The sequence below is a fragment of the Aristolochia californica genome, unplaced genomic scaffold (assembly GCF_029961685.1).
Source record: "Aristolochia californica isolate CCGP_79_NKW_82.1479 unplaced genomic scaffold, dmAriCali1.0.hap1 SCAF_16, whole genome shotgun sequence".
NCBI lineage: Eukaryota > Viridiplantae > Streptophyta > Magnoliopsida > Piperales > Aristolochiaceae > Aristolochia > Aristolochia californica.
The window spans coordinates 6,183,578-6,195,605 of record NW_027181837.1 but is presented as its reverse complement, the minus strand read 5'-3'; the positions used below and the strand labels follow the sequence as shown (position 1 = coordinate 6,195,605).

Here is a 12,028-nt window from a genome sequence, read left to right as displayed (position 1 = left end):
CTTCCTCTCGTCTTCGCTCCCTCTGCTCTCACTCCCCCCCCCCCCCCCCCCCAAGCACAGGAGGCCGAGCCTCTCGGCCTCCCTCTCTTCTCACTCTCGGCGTACCGTCGGGGCACCGCCTCTGTCGACGTGGCCCGCTGGCCCACCGCAGAGGAAGACGATGCGCGCCGTGAGGAAAACGATGGTTTAATTTTTCTTAAGTTAAGGAAAAATTAAACCATCATAATAAGAATAATAATTTATATTTTTTATTTATAAAATCATTATTTTTATTTATTTAATATATTTATTTTATAATTACTATATTAAATTAGTGATTTAATAGTCATAATTAAAATATTTTTAAAATAAATATTTGATAAAATTTTTGGGTTTAATTATCCCATTGCTATAATTAATTAAACCAATGGTTTTAAATTTTGTGACAATATACTATTAATTATTAATACAAAAATATATATATATATTATGTTATTGATAAATATATTTATTTTTTTATTATTATATTAAATTAGTGAGTTTTAATGTTAAAATATTTCTTATGTTATTACAAAATAATTTATTTATTTATTATATGCGCTTCTGTTATTTTATACTTTTTTTATTAATTTTTAATCATTTATTCTAGTCACATGTAATTATTGTATTAATTTATAATAAACTATAATCATTAAGTAATATAATATATTTTTTATTTAATTAAGATATTAACATATTTTAATACTACACGTTAAATCACTTATAAGTGTAGTAACCATGTTTATTTTAGTTAATTATCTATTTAGGTATATGTTCTACTTAAGTATATTATAAAAGGTTACTTATTCTGTTGTTTATATCATATTTTTCATTTGGGGGCACTAACACTAGAATATGTTTTCCAGTGCACTTGAACTTGTCTACACTAACACCCAAGGATGAGTTAAAGTTGAATCAATTCATTTAAGTTCAATTCAATTCTTCACTTCAATTCAAGTTCATTGTGGACTAACCCCCCCTAACTAGAAGCTAAACAATTAAGCTTCCAACAGAATTTGTCTAAAACATAAGATTTCCTTTCCCATAAAGAAATAACTCATCTAAGTTCAAGGCTAGTTAGAAACAAGTTATAGGAACTTATAGCAGACTCCAAGTTCATGATACCTCAGGCGACACAACTTAGACTCTAATCTTTCATTCTTACATGTATAGAGTTCTTGAGATTTTCTAGACAACTTAGACTCTAATCTTCCATTCTTCATTTCTTCACTTGTGGGTGCTTGTTCAAGAAGACTTGACACATTTTTGGAGCTCAAGGTCTTAAGATGCATATGTTGGTTCTTTTGCATAGACCTAGATTTTTAAGAAAAGTTAGTCCTTGGTTTTTTTGTGTCTTGAAGAAAAACCTCTAAAATGTTAAATTTACAATTGATCAATTGAGTTTTGTTATCATCAAAATATAGATGGGACTCAACTTTTGGTCAACGCATTATATCTTGGAAAAATCAACTTTCCTAAAATAGCTTGAATCCTCTAAATGGAGAATGAAACTACCTCTCTTGGGTCCAATTGCTTAAAGGATTCCTTATCACAAAAAAATATTGTTAATCACCTTATCAAATCTCATTGTCCATTAATGAGGAAGATGCCAACTATAAAAGCTGGCCCAAAGATGACACCTTTTTTTATCGAGTGTTTACTCCCTTCTTGATTTTAATGATCTAGTATTTCATGTATTCATATTACAACAAGTTAGTGAAGTGTTTATCTTTTCCATAAATTCAACAATCCAAATACATAAATTAGACATCACTTCATTCGAGAGTTGGTTTAAGCCAAAGTAATTAGAATTGAATTTGTTCCCACTAAAAATTAATTTGCGAATATTTTCACAGAGTTATTAGGATTTGATTGGTTCTTTAAGCTTCGAGGAGAACTAGGCATGGATAACCTACTTTCATCCAATAGGCATTCATATAAAACCAAAAGATTATTTTTCAATCCTTTTGCACAAGGCATTGATCCATCAATGCATATGGATTGATCGATGAACTTATGTGATTGATCAATCAATTGAAGCAGCCCGATCGATCATTATTTACGGTGCCAAACTAGAAGGAGAAGAGACGGGTCACTCTATTTCTTCATTCTAAACTCTTCGATTTTCATTGCCCCAATCATCTCTGCCTTCCAAACCCTTTCCCCCTTTGATTTCCCTAGGTTTCATTGGCTTCCAACCCTTAAAATCAAAAAAAAAAAGAGGTTGTTTTTCTTCATCCAAAGGCACTCCTATTCCAAACTAAAAATTTTCAAGATGATGAGAAAAACTTTTATGGCAAAGAGGAATACTCCATCAAAGGACTCAGATGTTTGTGAGGAAATGGCAAATTGGAGAGAACATTTCTAAACTAGACTTCAAAGGTGTAAGTATTTTAAGAGTTTCATTGGGAAAAAAAACATTGTAGAGCCTAGTAGAGTAGACATTGATCTATGGAAGAGAGAAATCATTGACTTTGAAAGGATTTTTAAGCCCTACATAGAACAACTAGTGAGTGAGAAGGCCGTTTACCCTCTCTTGGTAAAGGTCTTTTGCACAAATCTTGAAGTAGAGGAGCTTTATCTATGCATCGTGAGGCTCACGACTCATGTGATGAAGACAACAATTTCAGTTGAGTCTAGTAACCTCAATACTATCCTTGGAATGACTTCTTTGGGGATAACAAAGTACGTTAATGAAGATTGGCCTGTGGACCTCCACAAGGACTGCGCCCAAAATATTCAACATGACATACAACTCACCTTCAGCCAAACTGTGGATAACTCTTATGAGATCAAGATAAAGGACTTACATATGGAGCAGGAAGTACTCATGGAGATAGTCACTCACATCCTCAGTATGAGGAAAGTGACCTCTCCTGATTGACTACAGCCAATATCTTTTGGATGTGGGCACTCACACAAAAGATTGACTTGAACTTCAAATACTTCATGGCGCTTAAGATCATGGATATAGCCTCAAGCACTAGAGTCGACGGCCTACCATTTGCTCAGCTGTTTACAACCATCCTCCGCTACTTCAAAGTAGACCTCTAATGAAGAGAGCATGAACTTGACCAAGAAGATGTCTATCGGTGAGACAAAAGTTGGAAATTTTGGCTTCACCAAGTGAAGAGGTCAATGGGTGTAGGCGGAGACGATAAGCAAAACAGTTCCTCAGGAAGTTGGCTCCAGAGATGAGATGAGTTTGGATTGGTCACAACCTGATAAATGTCAGTTTGTGAATAGAAAGCGTATAGACAGTGCCTCTTCATCCTTAGACCAATTCCAACATATCAAGTATTCCATAGAAGAGCTGAGAGCAACCCAAGCTATGATAGTGGCCACACAAGAAGTACTTAAGATAGGTCAACATGTGATTTGAGAGGGGCAACTAAGGATCTGATCGATGCTCGAAACTCTACTCAACTGCTTTGCTCCATGACCACTACCTGAGCACTAGCTATTGCCTAGACCGAGTTGATTCCTCGTGATATTTTGTCTAATTGAGATTACCTTAGTGAATTTCAAAATTCCCTGGTCTTGGGGTAACGTCTACAAGAGTGAATTTTGAAATTCGTTGGTATAGTTATTCCTTGCACCAACGAATTCCCAAATTCACTGTTGTAGGTTTTCATTGTATTCATCCTGGAAACCTTGTGGTGAATTTCCTAATACACTGGTTCAGGTAAATGATTGCACCATTGGGTTTGGAAAGTCATTGCTACAAGCAATCAACGTAGTGATAAAGGAAACCACACATTAGCGAACTAGTTTAAGAATTTCAATGATCTTCCAACGTTGAAGATTGAGATTTTCTTGTAGTGCTGAGGGGTCTTTCTAAAATTAGAAAAAACCAGTTTGAGAAGTAAACAGTATGTCATTAGGACAAAATATTTGACAAGTCTATACATTAAAATGAAAAAACTATCCTTGTTCATATGGTTTTCTGTTACAAAGAGCTGAAAAATTCATCAAAATGAGATCGATAGAAGCATTTCTGGTTTGACTCTCTGAATTCTAAAATTCATCAAACCAGTAGTGCTGAAGGTTTTTTATCTTTGTTTCCTGCTTTGATATGTTCAGAGATGACTTTTGGGGCTGCCTCATTACCTCTAGCAAAGACCCTCAGATTTCTCCACGAAAATAGAATGTTCAATCCTAAATATAGTGAAGAAGGCCCTTGTGATTTGTTGTCCATGGTACACGGAGGAGAACACGGTGAACCAGCAAATGAAACGGAGAAGAAAGGGAGGGAGTCATGGGAGCCTCTCGAATGGAACAACCTCCGACTATAAACAACCCCTTCTCTGCTTCTCGTCACCAAATGCTCTCTTCAGCAGCCTCAGGCCTCACCATGAGGTCGTACGGAATAAAGCAGGCCTCAGGCTGCTTCTTCTTCCTGCTCCCCCTCTTCCTCCTCTTCTCTCCTTTATCTGGACTTACAGATGCCCAGGCTGAGTTCCTCGCCCGTCGGCAGCTGACCCACATGCCCAATGGCGGGGACCTGCCCGATGATTTTGAGTTCAACGTCGACCTCGTCTTCACCTTCACCAACTCCAGGTTGAAACGAGCATACATTGCCCTGCAAGCATGGAAGGATGCCTTATACTCTGACCCCTACAATTTCACTGCCAACTGGGTCGGCGCTGATATCTGCTCCTACAATGGGGTCTTCTGTTCGAAGGCCCTCGACGACCCCTCCATCACTGTTGTCGCCGGTGTCGATCTCAACCAGGGCGACATTGCTGGGCACCTTCCTGCTGAGTTAGGTCTCATGACCGATCTTGCTATGTTCCACATCAATTCCAACCGCTTCTGCGGGATCATTCCCAAGAGCTTCTCCAGGTTGGTGTTGATGCACGAATTTGATGTCAGTAACAACCGATTCGTGGGTCCTTTCCCCAAGGTCGTCCTTTCATTGCCAGCATTGAAGTACCTTGACCTCCGGTTTAACAATTTTGAAGGAGCACTCCCGCCTAAGCTATTCGACAAAGAGCTCGACGCCTTGTTCTTGAATGACAATCGTTTCGACTCCAACTTGCCAGAGAATCTCGGCAACTCACCGGTTTCTGTTGCTGTCTTCGCCAATAACAAGTTCACGGGCTGCATTCCCAATAGCATTGGCAAGATGGGGAGCACTTTGGACGAGATCATCTTCCTCAACAACATGTTTTCTGGGTGCTTGACCCCGAAGATTGGAATGTTGGGGAACATAACTGCACTGGATTTGGGATCCAATTCCTTCACTGGGGTCCTGCCCAAGAGCTTCACCGGATTGAAGAAGTTGGAAGAGTTAGATATCTCGGGTAATATGTTGACGGGGTTCGTGTCGGAGGGAATCTGTCGGCTCCCCAGCCTCCAGAATTTCACCTACTCCAGCAATTACTTCAAAGGGCAGGCGGAGGAATGTGTTGTAGTTTCAACGTCTGGTACAGTGTTTGATGATGGGGATAATTGCCTGCCGAGCCGCCAACGACAAAAGACGGCCAAGGAGTGTGCACCTATTGTGAGCAAACCAGTTGATTGCGGCAAATCTAAGTGCAATGCTCCAGGAACGGGAGGTGGACAAGGGCCATCTCCTGCATTGTCCCCCAAACCATCTCCTACTCCATCTCCGGTGGTGACCCCTGAACCATCTCCTATGACATCTCCACGGGTGACACCCAAAACATCTCCTAACCCATCTCCAATCCTGTCTAATGATCCAAAAACACCGTCGACTTCACTTGCTCCTCCACGTAGTAAGGAGAGCTCCCCGATCGTTCCTACTCACTCCCCACAACCGCCACCTCCTGTGCATTCACCACCACCACCACCACCACTTGCACCTGTCCAATTACCTCCTCCACCATCTTTTAAAAAGGTCTCGCCGGTCAATCTTACTCGTCCCCCCCCACCACCACCACCACCTTCACCTGTCCAAGTACCTCATCCACCATCTTTTAAAAAGGTCTCGCCGGTCAATCTTACTCGCCCCCCACCATCACCACCACCTGCAAATGTCCAATTACCTCCTCCACCATCTTTTAAAAAGGTCTCGCCGGTCAATCTTACTCGTCCCCCACCACCAGCATCTGCACCTGTCCAATTACCTCCTCCACCATCTTTTAAAAAGGTCTCGCCGGTCAATCTTACTCGTCCCCCACCACCAGCACCTGCACCTGTCCAATTACCTCCTCCGCCATCTTTTAAAAAGGTCTCGCCGGTCAATCTTACTCGTCCCCCACCACCACCACCAACGCATTCACCACCACCACCACCTGCACCTGTCCAATTACCTCCTCCACCATCATTTCAAAAGGTTTCGCCGGTCAATCTTACTCGTCCCCCACCACCACCACCAGTGCATTCACCACCACCACCACCTGCACCTGTCCAATTGCCTCCTCCACCATCTTTTAAAAAGGTCTCACCGGTCAATCTTACTCGCCCCCCACCACCACCACCAGTGCATTCACCTCCGCCACCTTCACCCATCCAATCACCTCCACCACCATCACCACCACCACCGGTGCATTCACCACATCCACCTACTATGATACCTGCTTTTGAACATAGGCTTCGCCCACCACCACCATCACCTCCAGTTCAACTGCCTCCTCCACCAACTTTCTCACCACCACCACCATCACCTCCGGTTCAATTGCCTCCTCCACCAACTTTCTCACCACCACCACCACCACCCACACTCATCAAATCACCTCCACCATCTTTTGAAAATATTTCACCAATCAATCATACTCGTCCCCCGCCACCATCACCATCACCATCACCACCCGTGCATTCACCACCACCGCCTGCAACCATTCGATCACCCCTCCCTCAAGTCAAGTCACCGCCACCACCACCTGTCCAATCCTCGCCTCCACCACCTATATATCCACCCCCACCACCACCCCATACATCGCCTCCTCCACCATTAGTGTTCTCACCACCTCCACCCGTGCAATCACCCCCTCCCCCACCAGTATTGAACTCCCCACCACCACCATCACCGGTCCTTGCTTCTCCTCCGCCCCTGACGGATGATGACTTTGTCCTCCCTCCTACAATGGGGGTCTCTTATGCATCCCCACCACCTCCCTTCTTTCAGGGCTACTAAGTGGGCTCTCCTTGTGCCTTATCTTTTGCCATTTCCTCTATGCAAAAGGAAAAGAAAACCGGGTCTCGATATTTGAACACAAGCAACATTAGAGGCATCGACTTGTAAATCCAGATACTGTAATTCTATCTTTGAATTCCATTATTTAAATCCTTGTTCTTGCTTTTTCCTTTGTTTTCTTTTTATGATTCTGAGAGCCTTTGGTGGCATTTCATATGACTCGTAATGTATGATCCTACATCGAATACATGCATTAAAGTTAGAAAAAGGAAATAACTTAACTATCAACTCTATTCTATTTATAGTTTGGAAACTCGGTAATTGGCCAGATTGAAATGGATAACCTAAAAATTGTAACTCAGATGACTAGTCATATATGCTTGACTTTAGGGTATCATAAATATATGATTTATGAATAATTTACATATGCAAGTTTAAACAAATTTAATCAACCTTATCAATTAAACTATCATCTACCTTGATTGCCATCTATTTTATTTTATTTATATATATTTTAAAAATAATGCTAAATATGGCCAAGCAGAATCATTCACTAAATTCAAAATACCTTAAAACCTAAGAGTAACATGTTAGATCACCTTAATTGAGCTTTTGGATCTAGAGCTTTTTTTTTTATCTAATAACCCTTTTAGGAGCCAACCAATAACCCTTTTTCCCAATTCGATCAAACAAAGCGTAATTTTACTTGTCCTCAAAAAGCCTAAAATTGTGTTGGCCTAGGTGGCTTCTCAAGAGAGAGGTGAAATGAGATTTTCAAGTTTAAAACTTAAGTTAGGCGTGTAATTAAAAATCATGTGATATGGCAATTTGAAAGTAAAACAATCATTCACACACAAGAGGAGACAAAATAATTTTTGTTATCGATGTTTCCCTATTGGTATTCACCGCCTAAGAACCCTTGCTTGGGAAATTTCACTATTTTAAAAAGCTCTAATACCAAGAATTAGACAAAGAGATTCTAGCTCTCTGTAAGCCACATGTAGCTCAATACATGTTTTTACAAACTCAATCTCCCTAAGAGATTAGCTATATTCTAGCTCTAGTTAGCCTTTCTATCTAGATTACATAGGTTCTACATGAACCTTTCTCAAATGAAAAGAAAAAAAGAAAAATTTACACCAACTCTTGTAAGGTACCTTCTCCTTGAGAGATCTAAACATCCGCTTCTTTTCATCACAATGTGTAGTATATGAGAGTTTGACTAATGTGAAATGCAAGGATAGGTGGAGGAAAGAGTGAGAATTATGCAAGTGTATACCTCTCTTTCACTTAAAAACACATTAGAGAAAGAATTACAAGTCTTTGAAAATAAAGGCTTAAGGATTTGCCAATAATTACTCATTCATTTCTCTACGTGTGATTTGGTGGGTGTATTTGTAACTTTTCCAAGACAAACTTGTCGTTTTTTACCCGTTTGCAAAAATCAGAATATTGATTGATCGATCACTGCCAAAAGAAAATTCGTTGGCAGGTTATGAAAATTTAATTTAAAAAAATTAATTATGTAATTTACAAATTTTCCAGTGAAATTCATGATTCACTGTAATATATCTTTGACAATGAAATTTCAATTCGTTGGCAGAGATCTATCCCAGTGAATTTTGAATTTGGGTGGGAGAGATCTCTGCCAACGAATTTGAAATCTTTCTAGTAGAACCCTCCACTAGGAAATCTTTTGGGAAGATAAGTTTCCAACACCATGCACATATTACTTTTTAATATCTTTACTGAAATCTACCCCCTTGACCCTCCCGTGCAAGAGTAGCCATTTTCCCACGTAAGAACACCATTTCCAGGCTAACGGAAGACAAATGTCCATGTTGATGAACTACCCACTACCACTGTAGCTTCTCCATCAACTTTCTCCTGAGCAGTCAAACCAACTGCAACGTCGCCGTAAGCCTCAGCTCTACAAGTTTCCTTTCGTGGCACCCTTTTTCTTTCTTTTGGAGGAGATAAAAAGCTATTAAACTCTGGTAGGGAAGTCCTTAGCTTTGATTCTGCAACATTTCCGGATCCATGGAATTTAGGGTTCTGGCCGTGTTTGTGATTGTGATAGTTTGCATCGCGGGGAGGTATGGTGCCGGAGCGCAGAAGGAGGCCCTTGGAGCTTCGTTCCTCTTTGGGGACTCGCTCGTGGATGCGGGGAATAATAACTACCTGTCGACGTTGTCGAAGGCGAATATCCGGCCTAACGGGATTGATTTCGCCACATCTGGGGGGACTCCCACTGGGCGGTATACGAATGGGCGCACCATTGGAGACATCGTGGGTAAGCAGCTTCTCGGCTTCTTGAATGGCTTGCAAATGAAAAACGGAATCGTGTCTGAAACAAAATAGCAGTAGCAGTGTACCATATTCGTTTTTCTTTCTGGGTTTTGGTCTCAAATGGTGAAGGTTGATGTACAGTACGTGCTTACTGATAGCCTCAAATGAAGAAAATTTCGAGTTTCTGGAACTGGGATTTGATGAATCGAGACTGAAATGACTCTCAAAGTTGTTGATTTCGATCAACTGGTTCCAGCTTCCAGATCATACAATCACCTAGAAGAAGGGGGTCTCGAGATCAATAGTCATTACCAGTACTAAACTACTAACTGTAGAAAACGTTCGGGGGGACGGCGAGGCATCTAACATTGCACCTGGTGGAAACCAGATAGAAAAATTTTATAAACTTTCTGACTGGGCGATTTTTCTTCTTTGTTGCAGGAGAAGAACTGGGGCAACCCAACTACGCACTCCCGTTTCTGTCTCCAAACGCGACAGGAAAAAATATTCTATACGGAGTAAATTACGCCTCCGGAGGAGGAGGAATCATGAACGCTACTGGGAGAATATTTGTAAAATCCTCTCATCTCTCTCTTTTTTTGTTTTTTTGTTTTTGTTTTGTTTTTGGAATCAGCACTACTGGTAGGTCACCCACCATAAGAATCTGTTCTTTTTTTCCAAGCGAAGACAAGCAGATCACCAGACGCACCTTCCGTTTCCTCAAATGCTAATAAGCTCTCTTGAAAGAAAAGAAAAGAGAAGAGATTTGATAAAACTGCATTAACGGTGCAGGTTAACAGGCTGGGGATGGATATCCAGATTGATTACTTCAGCATCACGAGGAAGCAGCTGGATAAGCTGCTGGGAGCCTCGAAGGCAAGAGAGTTCCTGATGAAGAAATCCATGTTCTCGATCACCATTGGAGCCAATGATTTCCTCAACAACTACCTCCTCCCGGTGCTTTCTGTGGGAGAAAGGATCTCTGAAACTCCTGATGCATTCGTCGATCACCTCATAACAAATCTCAGAGGACAGCTGACAGTAACTCCTCTTCACCCCGTCTCCACTTCCATGAGAATCTGTCCCTCAGAATAGTTTTCACTAACATCTAGATAAAAAAACATCCTATGATTTTTGCTTGGAATACGCTTATCAACTTTGGCTAAATCTTGTTCTATAGCTTAATTCAATGATTAAATTTATATGATAACAGAGGCTGTATCGATTGGATGCGAGAAAATTCGTGGTGGGAAACGTGGGACCTATCGGCTGCATCCCCTACCAGAAGACCATAAACCGAGTTAACAAGGACGAGTGTGTGAAGCTCCCCAATCAACTCGCCCAGCAGTACAACGCAAAGCTAAGAGATCTGCTCACCCAGCTCACCGAAAACCTCCCTGGAGCCACCTTCGTCTATGCAAACGTCTACGATCTTGTCATGGAACTCATCTCAAATTACGCCAAATACGGTATCTCTCACCTCCTCTCTCCCTTCCTCCTTTTCTCCACTCTCATCTCTCTCTCTCTCTCTCTCTCTCTCTCTCTCTCTCATCTTCAACCTGTTGCAGGTTTTAAATCGTCGAGCGCGGCTTGCTGCGGAAACGGAGGGCAGTTTCAGGGAATCATTCCTTGCGGACCAACCTCCTCAATGTGCAAGGACAGGTCCCAGTACGTGTTCTGGGATCCATATCATCCTAGCGATGCTGCTAACGTTGTAATCGCCAAGCAACTTATTAATGGAGATACCAAGTATATATCTCCCATGAATCTTCGCCAGCTGAGGGATCTGTAACTGTAGTGTTGTTTGAGCTTCTGTGAGCGTACCTGTTTGTAATTTTAGCACAAGAGGAAAGGGGAAGATGATGGTGAAGTGCCTCTCGTATATATGGACTCCTTGTGAAGAAGAAATTACTGAAAGTGGATCTCATTTTTGTGATTTTTTTATGGTCATCTTTTTGTTTATATATAAATCGCAATTTGCCTAGAGATTCATGAGCCATTAGACTAAGGGTCTCTTTGAAATTCGTGGGAAATAAAAGAAAATAAAAGAAAATGAGAATTGAACTATTATTATTCCATAAAAATAATTAATAGAAAAAGAATTTGATCAATATCTCATTTTCACTAACTATTTTTTAGAATAATAATAATAACCAAATTCTTATTTTATTTTATTTTATTTTCTTAGCCTCCAAACATACCCTAACGGTGTTAAGACTTTAAGAAACTTGGCATCCATCACAAAGAAATTACAACAAAAGGCTCCAATTAGCTGCCTTAAGAGGAACATATTGGTTAAATTAATAAAATAAAATTTATTTTATAATCTGTAATAAAATTAAACCATCAAAGTGAGAGTAGCGGAAATCTCGTGGAGACCCAAGGGCCTTGGAGTTTTGGTGTCGGTTTATAACCCCGTCCCCACACTCATTTTCATCTCAGTGCCCTGACCCGTCATCATCTCTCACCCACCTTTAACCTCTGGTGTACTTTATCAGTTAGCCATACAAAACTTGAGTTCGTTGTCCTTCTACGGAACTTTTTAAAAACCTACATAGGGGTGGCTTCGAACCGAACCGGCTCGTGAGGGAATCGAGTTCAGCTCGGTTCTCGTTATCT

General features: G+C 40.9%; 2 protein-coding genes across 2 annotated transcripts; both read left to right on the top strand.

The window, feature by feature from the left end:
- Nucleotides 1–4,276: 4,276 nt before the first annotated feature.
- On the top strand, nt 4,277–7,120 carry LOC137952561 (pollen-specific leucine-rich repeat extensin-like protein 3). Its single transcript, XM_068799642.1, has 2 exons — nt 4,277–6,396; nt 6,445–7,120. The coding sequence occupies exons 1-2, from the start codon at nt 4,277–4,279 to the stop codon at nt 7,118–7,120; spliced, it is 2,796 nt and encodes a 931-aa protein (XP_068655743.1).
- A 2,040-nt stretch (nt 7,121–9,160) lies between these two features.
- LOC137952560 (GDSL esterase/lipase At2g23540-like) lies at nt 9,161–11,312 on the top strand. Its single transcript, XM_068799641.1, has 5 exons — nt 9,161–9,413; nt 9,851–9,981; nt 10,202–10,450; nt 10,623–10,878; nt 10,978–11,312. The coding sequence occupies exons 1-5, from the start codon at nt 9,161–9,163 to the stop codon at nt 11,199–11,201; spliced, it is 1,113 nt and encodes a 370-aa protein (XP_068655742.1). The 3' UTR covers nt 11,202–11,312.
- Nucleotides 11,313–12,028: the final 716 nt, after the last annotated feature.